The 19,629-nt window shown below is 38.1% G+C and overlaps 3 protein-coding genes across 4 annotated transcripts in view; 1 reads left to right on the plus strand and 2 right to left on the minus strand.

The window, feature by feature from the left end:
- The window catches only part of pde11a (phosphodiesterase 11a), a 36,754-nt gene extending 23,759 nt beyond the window's left edge, over nucleotides 1–12,995 (minus strand). Inside the window, exons 1-6 of the mRNA XM_055032277.1 lie at nucleotides 11,916–12,995; nucleotides 10,304–10,462; nucleotides 3,634–3,723; nucleotides 2,866–3,006; nucleotides 2,663–2,727; nucleotides 88–220 (exon numbers count right to left, since the gene is read on the minus strand). Coding sequence (XP_054888252.1) covers nucleotides 88–220; nucleotides 2,663–2,727; nucleotides 2,866–3,006; nucleotides 3,634–3,723; nucleotides 10,304–10,462; nucleotides 11,916–12,707 — 1,380 coding nt within the window. The 5' untranslated portion in view covers nucleotides 12,708–12,995. The remainder of the gene's footprint in view (nucleotides 1–87; nucleotides 221–2,662; nucleotides 2,728–2,865; nucleotides 3,007–3,633; nucleotides 3,724–10,303; nucleotides 10,463–11,915) is intronic.
- Nucleotides 12,996–14,777: 1,782 nt separating this feature from the next.
- Nucleotides 14,778–16,130, minus strand: LOC129361287 (cytochrome c-b). Its single transcript, XM_055032050.1, has 3 exons — nucleotides 16,001–16,130; nucleotides 15,345–15,521; nucleotides 14,778–15,250 (listed from the first exon to the last, which is right to left on the minus strand). Exons 2-3 carry the CDS (start codon nucleotides 15,514–15,516, stop codon nucleotides 15,105–15,107), a joined length of 318 nt encoding a protein of 105 aa, XP_054888025.1. The 5' UTR covers nucleotides 15,517–15,521; nucleotides 16,001–16,130; the 3' UTR covers nucleotides 14,778–15,104.
- An 849-nt stretch (nucleotides 16,131–16,979) lies between these two features.
- The window catches only part of osbpl6 (oxysterol binding protein-like 6), a 38,775-nt gene continuing 36,125 nt past the window's right edge, over nucleotides 16,980–19,629 (plus strand). For both annotated transcript variants that reach the window (XM_055031655.1, XM_055031656.1), the window contains exon 1: nucleotides 16,980–17,289. The gene's annotated coding sequence lies outside the window, so the exon portion shown is untranslated. The remainder of the gene's footprint in view (nucleotides 17,290–19,629) is intronic.

Consider the following 19,629-nt stretch of genomic DNA (forward strand, 5'->3'; position numbering starts at 1 on the left):
CCTCTTTATTGCTGAAATCCAGATGTTGAATAATTTGAATAATATTCTCCTGGTTCTGTAGTATAAGATCCTGGTGGGACTTTGTACCTCAGCGTCGAAGCGAGGATCCTGGTAGGCGTCGCTAATGTTCACAGGAAGTCCTGTTGATGCAACCAGCTCTGCAATGCTGTTGTTGATGAGCCAGTCTGAGTAGGACGATTTTTCCATACTGTCTTTGAAACTAGGGTTGGAAGAAAAAAACATAAACACAACGCTGAACAACTGCTGAACCAAACGCAATCTCTAGGTCTCAATTCTCAACAAATATTGTTTTATAATCTGCGACTGTAGCTGAAAATACATAATTTGATTAAAAAAAAAAGAGGTGTCTTGATTCGTCTTCCTAACGACAGCTTTGCAACGGCTTCTCCTATTTCTCCTCATGAGCTTTCTCCAATATTAATTTGTGTTTAATGAACCTCTCATAAAGCAGATGTCTGTAAACTTCTTCAGCAGCTCATGAAGTAATGAAAATTTAAATGTGCAATCGTCCTCCTTGTTGCCAGACACCCCCACACACTCTGCCAGAGAAACACCTGCATCATCACTGCTCACATCACCCATTGACATTTAATACAGCAGGACCATCGTAAAGTTTTCCCTTCAAAGCCAGCAAACGCTCTGTGCTGCTAATTTTATCTTTGAAGAATAAAGATAGCATGATGCTGATGTCAGATCTTTAACTTATGTGGAGCGTGTGATGCGGCAGTGTAGACAAGCTCTTCATGGTGCAGCACAAAATGCATGACAGTTCATGATGCATTAACTCCTGGGTGCTTTACTAATTGAGATGTTTTTTTGACATCAAATCTTTTTAGCTGCTTATATCTGGGAAAGTTACCTTTCAGTGTTTATAGCAACAAATACTTTGAAAAGAAACAAATGCAATTTAATTTGCTGAATTCATTAACTGTGGCAAAATTGTTATCCGAAAGGTGGCCATTTAAGTTAGGAAAGTTAAATTAGCCAATCACAAAATTGCTATTAATTTAATAGCAATTTTGTGCTATTAAAAAAATCAAAAATCAAATGTACAAGCGTGGACCTAAGAGGAGAAGTGAGCAGCACAGACGCTGGTGTGGCAGTTGCTACGGCACAGGGAATGTTGCCCGCTTGGTTGCTTTTTATTCCATGAGTTTCTGAAAGCAGAATTTGAGGCAGAGGTTCCAGGTATCAGACTCCTCCTGTGGAACCAGCTCCCACTTTTAGTCGGTGATGCAGACACCCTATCTTCCTTTAATGACATGTTTAAAGTAGTACTTTTTGATAACCTTACATCTAGAGTGGCTTAGGTTATCCAGCAACACCTCTATTCTGACAGAGGTGTTAGTTCATGCATTTTTGTAGTTATAGCAGACATTATTTTTACGTTTTTTCTCTATAGTTAACTGTTTACCTGTGTCTCTTTTCCAGACAAAACCACTGACAGAACTATTGCCACTACATGTTCTCTGCTTATCATCCCATAGAAAGTGTTCCTGTGTCAGTGCATCTTTGTTCTTTCTTTCATGGACAAAGCCACTAATGCAGCTATTGCTGCGACTTACTATTTGTATTCTGTTCTTCATCCAATAGAAAGCACTCCTGGCTTAGTGTGTGTTTTGTTCAGCTAGTTCTTTGTTTGTCTTTCTCTCCAATACAAATTTGGCAATTATTTCTTAGCCATTTCTTTTTCAGATAAAGACAGTGAAAAAGAATTTGATCCCAGTTACTCTGCATGATTTTTGTTGTTGTTTTCTCCCCAAAATATAAATAAATAAATAAACTCAGAGCTTTTTCGTTTATTTCTGTGTGTTTTATGACAAAGCTGCTAATATAACTACTGCTGCCATGCGGCTCTTCTTTTCCCATTTATCGAAAGTGCCACTGGCTCAGTGTTGCTCAGCTTAGCTTTGCTTATTTCCTCAATGAAACCACTGAAACAGCTATTGCTACCTTCCGCGTTTTACCAATTGTCATCATACACGATCATCTGAGTGTATGTAACTGAATCTGAATCTGTTTCAGGATGAATCAGATTGATTTGATATCAATCTTTAACTTATTCGATCCCATGTGTTTGAATATTAAGACCTATTTGACTTGATATAATATTTGTGGTGAATTGGTGTTAAATAAATGAAACTATAATGAGTTGTATAGTTTTATATTGTTCAGACTGCTTGTAGAGGCCAGTTATGGCCACTGCTTTGAGGTAATGATATTAACTATGGCAAGCATTCAAGGGTGTGTGTGTGGGGGGGGGGGCTATTTGTCTTCCCTTCAAGCTTGTTTTCATCCATAAACAGCCCACACAATATTAACTCAGCCATGCCTAGCAGAAGCAAAGAGCAGCAAAAGATGTACAGAAGATGATTCTGTACATCTTCTGAACAGAATCAAATTTTATGCTCACAGCACTTTCAAATAGTCACATGTATTTCATACATATTTCTTGCATTTTATGTTTTTTTATTTTGTTTGTTTGTTTTTACTATGCATGTGGTGGCAGAGCAGATTATGTTGGTATAATTTCTGTTGTGAACACATTTACTTTGAACTTAAAATCTAAAATATTTAAAGAAAAATCTCAAGGTGGAAATGAACAACAGTTTTCCAAAAGTTACTGAAGCACAATACAAACCTGGTTTCAGTATCTGCGCTGCATTTTGGAGACAGTAGCTCAAACGACTTAGTGAACTTGACCACCTGCGTAAAGGAAGAAACATTTAAAGGTCTGAAGTCAGAAAGCAAAACTGAGGCAGACAAAGAGAAACGGGTTACATGCGTGAAAACATAGTAAGACACACACATGGCAGGGGAGCAGAAGGAAAAACAAAACAGTACCGGTGACTCAATGTCCTCCAGCAGCTGGACGGAGCAGCGCTCACACTTTAGCAGAGTCTGAGCGCGGTGCATGATCTTCCTGACGATCTTTTCCAGGTCAGTCTGTTCCTCAAACAAGTCATTGACCACTTCTAGTAGTGCCTAAGTGCCAAGAAAAGAGAAAATATTATGCTGGAAATACCTTGGACAATCTGAAAGCTCATGAATGCTAATGTATTTCCAACACAAGAAATCGGTTGGCAGGCAAGAGTAAGAGCCCCTTAAATAAATGTGTTGTGCTTCGCGCTGATGTTGGAATTTAATTACTATCATAATCCCTAAACCATAAACCAAAGGGATGATATAGTGTAATTGATTTCCTCAATACAAGTAAATTAAACCCTTTATCTAAGGGAGAGCCAATCCAGTTTAATGTGCTGGCACCTAAAAATGAGGAGGGAATATCTCCTCATTTTTCTCCTCTGCTCTCTGAACTGTGCTCTCGTTATGCTCCCTTCGATTACATGTGACTGTGAGACATGAATTAGAGGATCTCCTCATATTCTCATGTAGATTTAGGTCCTACTCTGAATACAGACCCATCCCCCTCGTCAGATCCTGAGAAAATGCTCATGCAAAGCTGCATGGCACCGTGATTTTCCACTGCCACGCCAGCAAGTGGGCTGCTGCTGATCAATACCAAGCCTCAATGTCAGCATCCAGGGGGAGGGAGTAAAGCTGATCCTTGGAATGGGAGCTTTATCATCCCATCAGCCTCGTGGCCCTTACCCGACTCCGGTCGTACTCCTTTCTGGAGGCAGCAAAGAGTTGAGCATTGGAGATTGCAATACCACAGAAGGGGAGGTACATCTGCAGAACCTATGGACACAATAAAAACTCATAAAAACTGTAATATGATGTGAACATTTTTCATCAAAGAAGAGCTCTGTCACATCGCATATGTCAATTTTGCCACTGGCAGCAATGTGAACAGCATTTATGCAGTGCAGTGCAAAAGGCTTGGTGAACTTTTTCGTTTCTTGTCACTTTACAACTGCAAGCCCTAAATTCCTGCTAAAGAACAGAATCCCCACAGCAAGGTGTCTGATAAAATTGTTTTGGTTTTTATAGTTCCTATTAAGCCCAGATTATTAATGCCCCTTGAAAAAGTTTGTTTCTGGTGTATGATGAGACAGCCTTTGTTTCAAGACAATAAATCAATTTATAAAGGGACTATGTTCTGCTGATAGTTATTTTTTTAAGCAGTTGAAAAAAAAATCCAATTATGAATATTGCCCAATTATTCCAATTATGAATATTTTTTTTTTATATTTATATTTATTTTTGGTGATGATGAGCTCCAAGTCTTTGAGATTAGCTCCTTTACATTTTCCCAGAAGAAACATGTTGGTAGCTTAAACTTAAACCTAACTCTTCCTGGGGTTTGAATGATTCTGAAATTAACTGCACCCAGTAAACAGATGAAACTGAGCAATGAGACCAAACGTGATGCTGTTTCAGCTGTCCTATGAAAATGTCCTATAATGATCTTCCAGAAAGACCGTAGTCATCAATAAGCCCAGCGGGAGTGGATTCATTAGCAAGCAGGACGTGGGGATCTGCACATGGATCTGCCTGCGGAGCGCACAGGCGAACTCCGAAGGAGCGCTGCTCTTTATGATTACATTTTGTCAGGCAGCCCAATACATAAGGTTGCATTATAAACAAGATGTTTTTGCATGGAGCCCTTCAAACTGACCAATAAAAAGTGGTTTAATACCAATAATTTTAAAAAAAAATCTTAAAAAGTGGCCAAGACCATTGGGGACACTCAGTTCCTTCCAGCCTCAATGGCTTCCTCTCCCACAAATTGTATTTGTTATGAAACAAGCCAAGAAAAATTACATACCACTTTATTTCTCCAGCAGCTCTCAGTGTGAATAACTATGAGGTGATTTAAAGTACTGTTTCACTTTCCGTTGCACTGGTGAGGACAGGGCCAGAAATATTTTGGCGAGAACTGATTTCATGAATAAAACTCAAACTTTGCGGTGAAAAGACAAAGGTTGATTTCGTCAGATGAAGAAAAAGTGCGTTTTATGATCGGTCGCAATCGTGACTACATTGTTGTATACTTTGTCTGGCCATCACTAAGTCTAACAAATCAAGAACCACACTCAAAATTAATCTTAAAAAGGAAGACGTTTGGAATTGGAAGAATATGGTATGTATTTAAATAAGCGTACCCAGGTCAAATGTATTGTCCACTGGTCACTATTGAGACCGTCAACATGTTAACACATCCTGTTCACACACTAAAAAAAGTTTTGTAAATGCAAAGGTGGAAATTATAAATAGACACTTTAAAAATGACATGCAGCAAAAATCTTTGTTGTATATTTATTTAAACATATAATTCAGCATAAGTATTATCTAAACACTCTAAACACTCTAAACTTTCAATATTTGCTGAACATTAACTGGAAATTTAAACAGTAAGCTTTTTGGAGTCCTTGAAAGTGAAAGTCATTTCTTGGTCACTATTGTGATCGGTGGGTTTAAATGGGATAATTCAAGGGTTTTTGAAGACATGACTTATTTTCCAGCTGTTGGTTTCAAAACGATGGCAATAGCTAAAAACATTTTGCGTCAAGCTGAATCAAGTAGCTGAGCAAGTTGAATAACCTCTCACCCCTAATATGTTAACTGCTTTAATCTCCAGTATCGTATCAGGATCCTAGCATTTTGAAACAATCAGAACAAAAACCAGCAGAAAATCCCTGAATAAATGTAAATCTAGCTACATGTTGTCTGTCTACTGTCTGATTTTCTATTTGTTTTCAAGGGAGAAGTTGCAAAAGTTAAAGCTTTAAAAGAACAGTGTATTGTTGTTTTTGTTGTTGTTTTTTTTTGTTTTGTTTGTTTTTTTGTATACAGCTTGAAAAAACTGCTTACAAAAAAAACTGAGTTTTCCATTATTAGCTAAGTATTTTTCCTTTTCACCATGTTGCTGACAGTGGAAGAGAGACACAAAACGCCATCTATTTTTGGGTAAAGCCATTCCTTAAATAGAAATTAACTTATTTAATAAAAAAGACTTCAAACTTTATATTCTCAGTCTTCAAATTCAGAATAATCCAGTACTGTCCATATGTATAATATAAAATCTGAATAAAATGAATTGAGACTTGTTGTAGATGTGATTGCATGTTGAAAGGTTTAAATAAGTTAAATACTTTTAAATTAATTATATGGTTTCTCAAAGAAAATCTACACAGGAAACAGAATAATAAACAAGAACTCAGTTACTGAAGGCCACTGACTGACTTCTTGAAAAATTTTAACTTCTTCTAAAACATGTTCATGTACAATTAACATAACGTTCTCTTCCCTAACACAGAGGAACCGATTGTGCAAAAAATACTCTGCGGATCTATTTTCTCTTGATGAAACACACATAATGTGACTTTTTGTGCGACATTGGGTCGTTTTTTTTATGATTACCACATTTGTTTTATTGGATCCAATATACACCTGTTCTTTTGCTGCAGACTTACATCTCTAAATTGTGTGTTGTGGGGGGAGACAGTTTTTTTGACGAATCTCACTGACGTTAAATTGTACTGGATGGCTGAAAATGCACAATTAAACATGGATCTTACAAAGAGGTATAATGTCTACCTGTCAGTAACGCATTTGTATGTAACGCAAAGCAGAAACAAAATAACACAATCTTAATCAAAATGATATTGTCAGACGCATCGCAGCACAGGGTCAGTTAACTGTATTCCTCCACAGAAATGAGAGACTGCAATTACAAATTATTCCCACTCCCCCGAGCTCCTAAATCCTGCGGGGTATCAACAGCAACACAATTAAGGCAGCATGAGACGTAAAAAGCAGCTATGTAATATGAAAAATCCTCTCAGAAGTTTAGGCACAAATTTGTTTTGATGAAGGTTCATTTAAGCCTCTAATGACATCTGCCACTGCTTCATCATTTAATGCTTTATAAAGTATGATTTGTTTTCTTATTACAAAGTCTCCTATAAAAGTAGAGCTGCAGCTGTGCTGTGCACCGTGCTCACTGCGTTCACTGATGCTACCATCGCTTTTCATTACTAATTCAGCAGTAGCCATCCCAGGCATTAGTGTAATGTTAATGCAGTGTGAAACCTACTCTCAGAACAAGAGAATTATGAAAAAAAGAAAACCTCTTCAATGAACAATAGATTGCATATGTGTATTATTTTAGATATTTTGCTGAACTAAGAGGAACGTGGGAGAAACAAAACCCTAAAATAATAGCACAGCTACTTTTGTTCTTTCATGTTTCATCCTATCTGCCTTTTGAGTGCTCATGCAACAAGAGAGGGAGTCAGTGTATCAGCCTGTCATCATCTTTTCTGCTACATCCATTCAGGCGTCCCGATGGGCTTAACATGCGCTCTTCTGATACACAGAATGCTATCTGTCTCAGGATGAGATGCAACTCCAACTGACCACTGTAAAATGTTATATTTGTCTAATACAAACCTTCATTTATACCCATTAATGATTTGTTTATGTACAAAAATATGCTAAATTGAAGTCAAATATGCTCCACATTCCATGGACATCTGCAATGGTTCATAAACTTTGCTATTTCTAATTTACTTGCGTTATTAATCACGCCAAGACCAATAAAAAGGCACGATTAGTTGCATGGGCAGGGCATGTCCTGCTTGTAAAAGAAGATTGGCTGCTGCAAAAATCTTGTCTAAATTTTGCTGGTAAATAAAGGCATTGTGATCAAACATATAGACAAAATCCTCAAAACAATGTTAAATATGGAGACTTCACATTGGACCACAAGCAACTTGAATTTTGTGCCTCTGGTGCTGAATAAAGCTCCAGATCCAACAAATCTCCCTCCAAATGTTTGAATTCTGCTTCGCCTTTGCCACTTTTCAACCAGAGCAAATTCTTCCATTCAACTTTCCATTAATGTGCTTGGATTCAACCTTGTGGGAACAGTCAGCTTCTGCAGCAATAATCTTTAGTGGCATACCCTCAATAAGTATGGTTCAGTGACTGTCTTCTATGCAACTCTGAAGTTAGCAGTCTTTTCTGTGGTTGTGTAGGACATATCATGCCAATATTATAACAATTTTGTATTAAATGCCATTTTTCAATAACTTTTTGATATGATCACTATAAGAATAAAATTACTGAAATAAACTTTTCATTGATTTCCTAATAAATTGAAAAGTACCTGTATGACTTTGAATTCAAAATCTCCATGAAAAGCTTGTGCAGCTATTGTTCCCTAAAAAGTTGTTATTTTTTTTTCTACAAACTCGACTTCACTGGTGTTATTAATCTTAGATGGTGCAGTAGTATTTGACACAATGGCTATACCACTACGTAGTCAGGTCAAATTTTAGGTTAACTAATTTGAGACTCTGAAAAGCAAATATGGGATTTATATTAGTGCTGTGACCACAGTGTTCTCGCCCCCTGGAACACACTGCTTAGGAAAAATATAATAATGACTACCTGCGACCCAGCCAGGAAACCCAGACACTAAGTTCTGATATTAAGTCTGTCTGTATCACACAGGAGACACATGGATAGGTCAAACTCCTACAGTTCACAAAGTACATAGTAGTTACAATGAAACTGTACACAAAGACAAACAAATTATAACCTGTTTATCAGACAAAGAGTATATGAGCAGGAAGCATATGTATAAGGTGTACCTTGCAATGATTTTGTTTTTTCTTATTACGAAGTATGTGTGTGTGCCATACATATGGTTGAATTTGAGAAAATATATAAATTCCAACATGAGCAAATAATTCTGATTTTAAAAGATGTTTGAAGTCCAATAAATTGTTAAGTCTCAAATTAACCATGTCCATGACTTGACTGGGATTAAGGAGCATAGTAAAAGAACAAATGGACTAAAATGCACACCACAAGTAATTAATACTCTCAAAATCCTACAGAAAAGTTTTTTTGTTTGTTTATTTGTTTTTTCAGGAAGCTCATAGGCCTTGTAGCCATCACTTTAATTTTTAACTGCAACAGATTTGCAGTCAAATTGTAATCTGGGCTGCAATACTTTGGTATGTCCAGTAATATATTAATATTACCTCTGGTCAGATTATTCTTGTTTTTAAGATTAGAATATTGCATTAAAACTCTAGGGTGTATGAACAATTTTGGGTTTCATATCCAGTTACGTACAAGCTTAATTGGATATTTCTTTGCTTTTAAACATTTTTGGCAAACAAAGAAAGACCACATTTTGAATCGCAGCATAATTATGATGCTAAGCAACAGAAAATAATGAATTAAATGTCTTATGCATGTAGGTCACAACACAAAATTGAGAAAAACTGAGAAAAAAAAAATCCCAGTTTTAGCTCTTTTTACATCTCTGCTACTGTGAACTCATAAGTGTTACAACACTGACATTAATAAATGATGACAGTCTGTTGCCCCTTTATGCACTAACCCTATGCACAGTGTTTGTCTAAAAAAATCTGAGTAACATCCTTGAAATGCCACAAATGAATCACAAAGCATGAGCATTACTTCAGGCTTATTCTTCTCTTTGTGCAGTAATAACAACACTTGGAGGCTGCAGTCTTTTGCTCGGAGCTCTGTGAGGCTTCAGTTCAGCATCTGTGTCAGTACCTGTTTAATCTAGATGGTAATTTGCCCTACTGGGGTAATTACTTGTGGAATAAATTTTTTTTAATCTGTTTTACAATTTTAATGTAAAGCAAACATAGATAAGATAAAATAGATAGATAGAAAAAGTGTTAAAGTTTCATTCAATGAGGAATTTTAGGGTCTTATAATGTCATGTATTGCATTCAACTGGAATATATCAAGCAGCATCCAAAGCAATGCAATATCAGTCATGACGTTTTCCCCAAAAAAATTTTTGTAAGTTTAAGTTTCATTTCATTATTCTTGTTTACGTTTATATAGTTTGAGCCATTTTCCCAGTGAGCCAAAGTCAATTAAAGTTTCTGAACATTTCTTAAGTCAAAATGTATTGTTCCCAATTCAAATTTTGTCAGATCAGCTAATTATTTAATTAATCATTAGAAGAGACACATTTCACTATGGCAACTATTCCAGGTTCTTCTTCTTCTCTTTTAAATAAAACACAAGAATTTAACAACTAAAATTGTGTTTAGATCACTAAATGACAAGCATGCAGACCAGCAACATGTGAGTACTGAGATATTTGGTCCTATTTGCAGCCTCCCTAAAGCATAAGTTCTATTTTTGTACAACTTGAAAATTATTTGATCTACAAAAGTCCTGAATATATTTCTATTGAAAAGAGAAACAAAACTTAGGAAAACCATAGCATACATTAAGAAAAACACATTTCCACTGAGGAAAAAAACCAACAAGAAGGCAACAAAATAAAGGAATATCACAAGGAAAAAATTACCTTCTCATCATCTTCAGTGAAAAGTTCCCCACTTGAAGTCTTGTTGATGGCCTGAGCAACTCCAATGATCTCACCATCGCTGTTGCGGATAGGCATGCACAAGAGGGATTTGGTTTTATAGCCTGTCAATTTGTCAATTTCGTCGCTGAATCTGCGATCCTGCAAGCAAGGGCACAGCAAATACATAAAGACACACTAATTGTAAAAAGCAGACATTCCTTTATTGGTCTTTTCAGATAACAGAGGACTTGAACGTGATAATGTTAAAACAATAATCATGTCACAAGAGGTTAGATTTCTCGTACAGCACCAAGAAATAAAGCAATATGTAAAGAAATCCCACTGTTCCTTGCGAAAGTATTCACACTCCCTGAACTTGTTCTCATTTTCATGTCACAAGTGAAAACTGAAATGCTTTTTTTCTGGGATTCAGTTTGACAGACCAATACAAACCAGTGGATTGCTGTGAAGTGGAAAGAAATTGTAGAATTATGTTTAAAATGTATATCTGTATACACATATATTCTGCCACCTTTAGTCTAATTCCACTAAACAATATTCAGCACAACCGACTGTAAGAAGTCACTTAGTTAGTAAATAGAGACATGGAGAGCTGGTCTGTGAAGGCCTCTGACATTTGTTAGCGAACACAACACACAACACTCTACAATCCAATATCTGAGCAACACCAAACCCACGAAGACATTGTTATCCAACCTATCTGGAAGGATGGATGAGGAAAGCATTCATCAGAGAAGCAAACAAAGAATGGCTGCAGAGGAGCTGCAGAGATCTGCAGCTCAGGTGGGAGAATTTGTCAACATGACAGGCAGCAGTCACAACTTCACAAAACTGGACTTTATCAAAGGGTGGAAAGAAAAAAAGGATTTGGACTTTGGCAAAAATTCAAGTAGGGAACACAGTAAGCATGCGGAAGCTTGGGCTCTGGTCAGATGATGAGGATAGTATCAAACTTTTTAACCTGTTTGTAAAACACTACGTATGTTGAAAAACCCTGAAAGAATATGTCATTGAACACTAACATGATGTGGAATTCTTAAAGGTCATCAGAGTGACAAAACAATTGCGAATCGGGCCAAGGTTCACCTGACTGTAGGACAACTACCCTAGACACAGGGCTAGCTCTTTGGAATGGTCTAGTCAAACTTTGAACCTAAATTTGACAGAGAATCTGTGACCAAACATGAAAAGCATTTCTTTTAATAGATACAATCTCACTGAGTGTGAACTTTGATTGAAAACAGAGCAGGAAAACATTTCACTGTGGTGCTCTAAGACTTGTGACTGTAATTTTCATAAAAGGTGGTTTTATGAAGGTTTGGTTTTTGGGGAATACGGGCACGTCACGGGGCTCAGGTTTTTATTTGGAAAAATAAAAAATAGAAATTGAAAACCATATATTTTATTCCACTTCACAATTATTCTACTTTGTGTTTCTCGTCAGATTGTGCTTGTCTCAGATGTTTAACCTGTTACCAATGAAATGTGAGACATGAAGTTAGAAGCTGAGAAGGAAATGCACTCACTGCCTTCCTGCCTCAGTATTTCTGTGAATCACGCATGCATTCATTCACAATGAAGGAGCAGGCACCTGATAGGCGTCGGGGATGTTCACCGTCTCTCCATGTTCAGCCACGTAACCAATGATCCCTTTCCCCCACGGCACCTGAACTTCATCCGAGTTCATCGAGGGTAAAACTGTGGTGCCCGCGTGCACGTCAAAAAATTTCGACACCAGTGTTTTCTTGTTGCCAGTTCCTTCCACCAAAAACAAGGAGCACCGGTCTGCATCCACCATGATACAAACAAACACCAGGATTTTGTAGCTGAGACTGGTCAGGTCCAGGTCGTTGGATATGTCTTTCACGAGCTCAAGGAAGAACTCCCTTTCGCTGTGTTCTTTCAGATAATACTTAAAATCCACGGCCGTGGATGGGTACTGGGGGATGTTGACTCTGGACTCCAGCAGCGCGCTCAGGATGTGCGCGGTGGTCGGAGGCAGTGAGCTCGCCTTCCTCAGCAAAGCTCTCCTCCTCATGCTGGTCAGCGGCTCCTGCGCCCTGGAGTTCACATGCTCGTCGTAAGTCCTGTTCACGTTGATGGCCTTAGACCTGGCGAAAGTTTTGCGCAGCTCCTTCTGAGACGCTCTCCGCTGCAGACCGTCGCACTTGCTCGCCCAGCTGTCTTTGCACGCTTTGCCCTTCTCCTCCCGGGGCTCGGCGGCGGGCGCCGCGGCCGCCGGACCTTTACTCGCCTGGTGGTTCTTGAGCCATTTCTCCACCATGCTGTAGTTGCCCTTCCTGTTCAGATAGTCCTCGAACAGGTCGGGATGCTTGTCCAGAAAACTTTCTACGTCAGAGAACAGCATATTTGACACTGCCATGTCTGCACTTCGGATGGTCCTCAGTGAACCAAAGCCATGAAATTGCGCACAGAAATACCATCTATGAGGATTGTACCCGACGGGGTTAGAGCAGAGAATCGTGCAGATGCAACAACTTCCACGATGCGCTACGCAGGCAAAACCTCTGGAGCTCCAAATCCAGGTCCTTCTCTGAGCGGAGAGGGTCGGAGAGTCCCTTTGCGCACCGGCATCTTCCTCCACTGAGCTCAGCTAATTAGAGATAATTCACCCAAACTACCGTAAATACAAAAGTGAGAGTAGTGAGAGCATCTCACACAGCCCCAGTACTGCGCACTCCCGTGGTTTGTGTCCTCCTGTGCGGATGACGCGGGCTGTGGTTGGCTCGCTCCCGCTGATGCTCGCTTCGTCACGCAATCAGGGAGCTCAGGGTTGCCTCAGCGATCGGTCCTCTGGCCATTTGAACTAGTTGCCCTCCCTCACGGAGACAAAGTGTTGCGATGTTGATGAAGGCAGCTTGAAGGAAAAATCATTTAGGGGCAATTAAATAAAATTGTTATAAATTAGTTAAATAACACAGACAAATTTTGCAGAGTCCATGATAATACTGGACTGCAGAGAATGCTTGCACATTACTTATCTTCAATAAGCCAATAAGCTACAATAGATAGATAGATAAGATAGGTAGATAGATAGATAGATAGATAGATAGATAGATAGATAGATAGATAGATAGATAGATAGATAGATAGATAGATAGATAGATAGATAGATAGATAGATAGATAGATAGATAGATAGATAGATAGATAGATAGATAGATAGATAGATAGATAGATAGATAGATAGATAGATAGATAGATTTTAAAAAATAGCAAATTCGAACTCTCTTTCATAAATCATAAACTTTCACAAATTTCTGTTCTGCAGTGTTCTATTTCATTAAGTTATGTAACAGCGACGTTTATTAGCAGAGCGGGTACGTCAGAAAATGTAAAGTATTACAACTGAAACAGCCTGCAGAGTCGCCATTTGAACGCCAGGGGGAGTGATACTTCAGCTGTTGCAATGCGGGGTTTACATGAGCGACTACACGGTGGGGAATTAATAATCAGAGGTTATTATTCTGATTATCTAATATATGTATGACTAAGAGAGAGGGGGAGTCTTTACTCCCAGAGGGACTTATTAATAGTGTGTTTATGACGAGTAATGTCATTATGATAATGAGTTACTTAAAAGCAAAATAGAATTTCTCAAGGAGTATGATACAAGTTGAATTTATACTAGTTTGAATGTGATCCATGTATGTTTCCTAAATTTTCCTGTCAAGCACTATGCTAACATTGTGTGTAAATGTTATTACATTAACAAACTTGCCCCACGTTCAAAGATTTTTAATTAGTAAAAGTCAGCCCATATATCAGACATTACTATCAATACTTGGCTGGGGGTCCTTTTGCATGAACTAGCATGGCATGGAGATGATCATCCTGCAGTACTGCTGAGGTGGCAACATTTTTTTTATTAAAAACAAAAACATTTAATTGCAAAATTTAATTGAGCTTGTCTGCATTGTTGACTGGTGATTTTCATCACCCTCTTTATAATATTTCATAGAGTATCTGTAGGGTTTATGTCAGCCCATGTCTTCTGACCTTTCAAGCACATGGACATCCTGACAGGAAGAGATACTTTGTACCCTGTGAGCAGGTGCTAAGTTCAGCCAGAAAATAAAATCAGTATCTCCATAAAACCCATCAGCAGAGGGAAGCGTAAAGTGCCCTAAAAATACCTGAAAGATGACTTACCTTGGACTTGATAAAACAGTAGATACACTAGAAGATGGCATGCTTCCAAAATGCACAATTAACAGCTAAAAAGAGCAGGTTTCAATTAAAATAGTTTTAATTGAAGATCTGTAAACAGGTGAACACCTGTTTACAGAGCTGTTGTGATTACAAAAAGATCTGCAATAACTACAAGAAAGGTTCCAATTTCTTAAACTGCTTCATATAAAAATTAAAGATTTACCTTTAACTCAACACAAAACAGATCTGTGTTACTATTTAAGAAAAAAACAACCTGAAAATTTGGTTTAGTGTCAATTTTATTCAAGAAAATTACAAAAAGAAAGATAGAATCATTAAGAAAAACATATCATGAGGAGGTCCAACTCATTTTCTTGTAAATGCACAGTACTTATACTTTTTTTTAGTTTACAGAAATATACCTGTTAAAACAGGAAGTTATCAAATGTATAAACAGCCATCACAATTACATAAACAGTTTCAGCATATGTGACATTCGATTTCAGTTTAGTTGGTTCCTGCTCTGTCTTAGTTTGGAATGAAAATGTCTCCTGAGCTGCTTAACTTACAACACAAAGACAAGTACAGCTGCGCAGCAAAATGCTCGTTTAGGAAGTAGACGACTTGAGATATGCGATGAGGTCAGTGCGCTCGTTCTTCTTCTTGATCCCAGCAAAGATCATCTTTGTCCCAGGAATGTATTTCTTTGGATTCTCCAGATAAATCATCAGAGTCTCCTCATTCCATACAATTCCTGGAAATTATAGTAAGTCCAAAAGTAATATTAAAGTCAAGCAGCACGTTTCCTGAGATGAAACTAATTCTTATTCACATTATACAGTATTTACCTTTGTTTTTGTTGGCGTCTGTGTAAGAGTAGCCCTCAGCCTGGCCCGTCGGACGTCCAAAGAGGCCCCATAAGTTGGGTCCAGTTTTATGCTTTCCACCTTTTTCTACAGTGTGACACTGGGCACACTTTTGGACAAAAGTCTTTTTTCCCTTCTCAATGTCCCCACTCATAATTTCTGGAAAGGAGAACACAATTCATTGGCTTTCATTTAACAGGACATGCCACCAGGGGGCGATATCCCACCTGTTACAAAACTACTTTCTTAAAAGAACGAACAGAAACTAATGTAAGTGCTCTTAAAATGAAACAAAAGGAGTGACTATGACTTTTCTGGATATTTAAGTTACTTGTTTATTCAGCAAAAACTACAGCAAAAAACGTCGACGTTTATTTAAGCATCTTGGGATAAACCAGGAAGGACAAAAGATTTTAATTTGAACACCAACTAATATGAAAGCAATCCATTTCCGCATTATGGTTAAAATGTACTTGATTCAATGGTAAAAGGCTCAGACCGGCACTAGGCCACGTTGTGGGAGGGAGGACGTGACAAATCCAGATCTAAACTCGCTTTTTCTCAAGTCGAAAACTCGACAAGGAGGAGCAGAAACCCCAACAACCATTAAACCCAACTTTTTAGGAGCGTGGTCTTACCTTCCGCTTATTTTTGTTGCGCCTAATCAGGTGAATCGCGAGAGTAACCTCTAACTTCCCGGCTCTCGTCCTTCTACCGGCTTTGTCGGCTGCCCAGTTGAGAAAAAAAAAACGTGCTTCCTTATCTTAAAGTTACTCAGAATTACACGTCATCAGTCAGCTGACATTTCATCATCCGCGTCAATGTCAAAGAAACAAGGTCAAATCTGTCAAAACTCATTGAGAATTCACTCCTGTGCGCCGATGCGATTACGTCACGCAGCAACAGACTCGAGAGGAAAAAGTAAAGCTTTGTGGAAGGAAAAGAGGAAAAAAAGACATCATGATGTATGATGTTCAAAAACTCATTTCTTAGTGAATGACACAAATTCTCAAACATGTTTTACTTTTTTGCAAGACATTTGAGATGGTGTCAGTCAGAGAGTCTTTGAATAATATTTAGAAATGTAACATGAGGCAAAAAAAATTTCTATTCAAAAGTATGAGATGAATAATGATGCGTTCTGAGACATTGGGGTGTTTGCCTGAGACTTTTGAGTTATTTATTAATGATTATTATTATTATTATTATTATTATTATTTTTTTTTTTTTTTTTTTTTTTTTTTTTTGCTTGAGCTTAAAGTGCACAAGCACCTTCTTCTGGGCGTCATGACCACAGCCTACAGACTGCAACAAAGTCCAAAGTTAACAAATCTTTTTCACTAATAAAGCAACAGTGGTTTTATCTGTTCCACCATGCAGGCCAATAATAAAATCCAGCTAAACTATTTCAAAGCAACTGTTTCAGAAGTTTAATTTCTTAAAATTTCAACAGCCTGACGCCTGAACTAAACCCCGCCCCTTTTATCTCCCCCTCATAAAACTTACCTTCTCCCAATCCCAGTTTTCTCACGACTCCACCTCCGTGTTTTCGCGCTCGCTCTATGCCCGCCTGCGTTCGGTCCACTCCGGGCATTTCTTCCCGCCCAAAGCCGATCTTGCTGCAGGGAGGAGCGACGGGGGTGCAGTTGAGAGATGAGCTGAGCATCACAGCCCCGCATTCAAGGAAACGGACTAACACAGCACTTTTTTCTTTTCCTCCCTAGCCTTCCCACAATGTGTCTCGCTTCCGTAAAGCACAAGAGCTTTATGATGTGAAAAAAAAGTGCGGCGTGCGCGCAGAGAGGCAGATGTGAGCAGGTTTTTGTCTCTTGAGGAGCGGGGGGATCTCTGCCCTGTCAAGGAAGACCCCCTCAATTGTTTCCTGCGCCAAGAACCGTAAAGACATGGTCGTCACAGCGCATCTGTGGTAAGGCACTAAGCTTTTCTCTCTGATCCACGGCAGCCTAAATACCAGCACTGCTTGCGTTTGGTCTATGACACTTTCATTGGGTATTATGACGAAGAGCTGCTGCTTTAGTGCTCCATGTAGCCACTCAGACTGAGAGCGCAGCTTCTCATCCTTTTGAATTTGCATCCCGAGTGGATCGGCGAGGACCGGTCGGCATAACACCGGTCAAACATGACCACACAGCCAAGTGCTGGGATGCTACAACTCCTGCAGTGTGTATCCAAACATCACGATCAAGGATCCATAAAAAAAAATCATGGATGCTGGATATTGGAGTAACCAGCCCGACCAACCAACTGATGACTTTGATGATGTAATGATGATGCGTCACTGTTATGTTCACCCTTTTTTATTTATGTTTTAAATTTATTTTAACCGATTTATTTCCCACACATGTTCCACAACTGTAAATGAATCAGCAAAGATTTCCACCAATAACTCCCCGCCCCCAAACACCCCACTCATTCTGTTACATGGTGTTTGTATGGCAGCTAATTTAAAAAAAAAAGTTTCATCCCACACTATCACTCAGCCTCCGTTTTTTAACTGAAGGTCAGCCAGTGACACTGCAGTTAGTCATGGGCCACAAAAAAATGCAAGAAGATATGAGAGGTGTGTGTAGTTTGTAACTAACATTCTCTTTGAATTGATGCTGCTTTGATCAGGATTGATTATTGATTCTCTGATGTATTGCTCAGCCCGGGATGAGGACTCATCCAGCTGAAGGTGTTCCCACACCATTTGGACCGCTACCTCCAGGCCTATAAGGTGGTCATAGATCTATATTGCAGTATGATAACCTTGATTAAAGTCATCGCTGTATCTACATGAAAAAGTTGAACAAAATGTACAAAATAGTGTTATTTTCAATATAAAGTAACAATCAGTTCTTCTCCTGCTACAGGTATACAATATTCTGATTGCAGCTATTTATTACATTTATTTATTCATTTATAATAAGATGTTTTCAGCTGTTTAATTAGCTGCACAGTGCTGACTGTGGTGGGTGGAGCTCTGTTCATTTCCAGCCAAATGTCTGTCTTGTCTGTTGTTTGAGACCTTACATATTTTTCAATGACACAGATTAATATTTCTTATAAGCTTGGGATTAATGTAGGAGCCTTCTTTTAGCCAGCTGACCAACATTGTGAAGCACTGGTATCTACTAATAGGAGTTTAAACCAGAAGATGATTTGATAAATCATTTTAGCCATTTTGAAAATGTAACTTTCTAAAACCTTGGTACACTTTGATTCTTGTAACCCAACCATACCAATTACAGGATGTTACTGAGATTGTTTGTTGGTTTTTTTTATTTGTTTGTACTATTTTATCAAAAAATTAGCACTCATTTTGGCTCCAAATCTATAATGCCTCAGCATAATATCTGTTGCTTGTTATCTATTATTAACCTGACATAGCTTTTTTTCTTTATAAGTCAAATGACCAAAGGAAAAAAATCTAGCAGTGATCCCAGTGTCATCTCACCTGCTCCTTTTAAATAACATTTTTTGCAGAACTTTGATAAATGTCATTTGTCTCTTAGTGGAGCATTTTAACCCTGATGTGATATTAACAGTAACTCCATTGAAACGAAGGAAGCGGTTAATGCAAAGCTTGACATGTAGGAAGCTGTGATGAATCATTTGTTGCGGTCTTCAGCGACCAGACCTCAACACAGCTGAACATTTATGATTGTCGGAGATGTTCAGTAGTGATCTCAACCTTCACCATTACTCCAAATGAGGGAAATCACAGGATTACTGTCGAGGTGTCGGTCAGTTTTAGGTAGTGGGAATATTTTTTGTTAGTGGGAAAACTAATGAACGAGATAATAATAGCAACTTATGATAAAAGGGAATTTTATTTATGTAGCATATTTTCAGCAATAAAGCAATACAAAGTGCTTTACAAGATATAAAAGGAAATACAAATAAAACAACAAACCAAAGGAAAGAGCAAAAGAGGAAAAAGCTAATAATGTTGATCCAAAGTAAATAAACTAGATACTCCTATGGTGTTTCCAATAAACTCCAATTTATGAGGGGTGGAAACCCCTTTTCCCCAAAAAATATTTTTTCTGCTGTTTGTTACATTAGAGAATTGGTAAATGTCAGTTCTTTGAAAGTATTACAGGTGTATGACATGACAGATGATTTCTAAAAGATAATATTAGATGCTAAATTATGTTTAAAACTTGTATCACCACTTTTATCAGTATCAAAATAAATGAATAAAATGATTGTGATACAACTCTAATTCCACAGCACCATCCCTATTTTACACCCACTTTGTATA

This window comes from Poeciliopsis prolifica, unplaced genomic scaffold (assembly GCF_027474105.1).
Source record: "Poeciliopsis prolifica strain line A6 unplaced genomic scaffold, Auburn_PproV2 SCAFFOLD007, whole genome shotgun sequence".
NCBI lineage: Eukaryota > Metazoa > Chordata > Actinopteri > Cyprinodontiformes > Poeciliidae > Poeciliopsis > Poeciliopsis prolifica.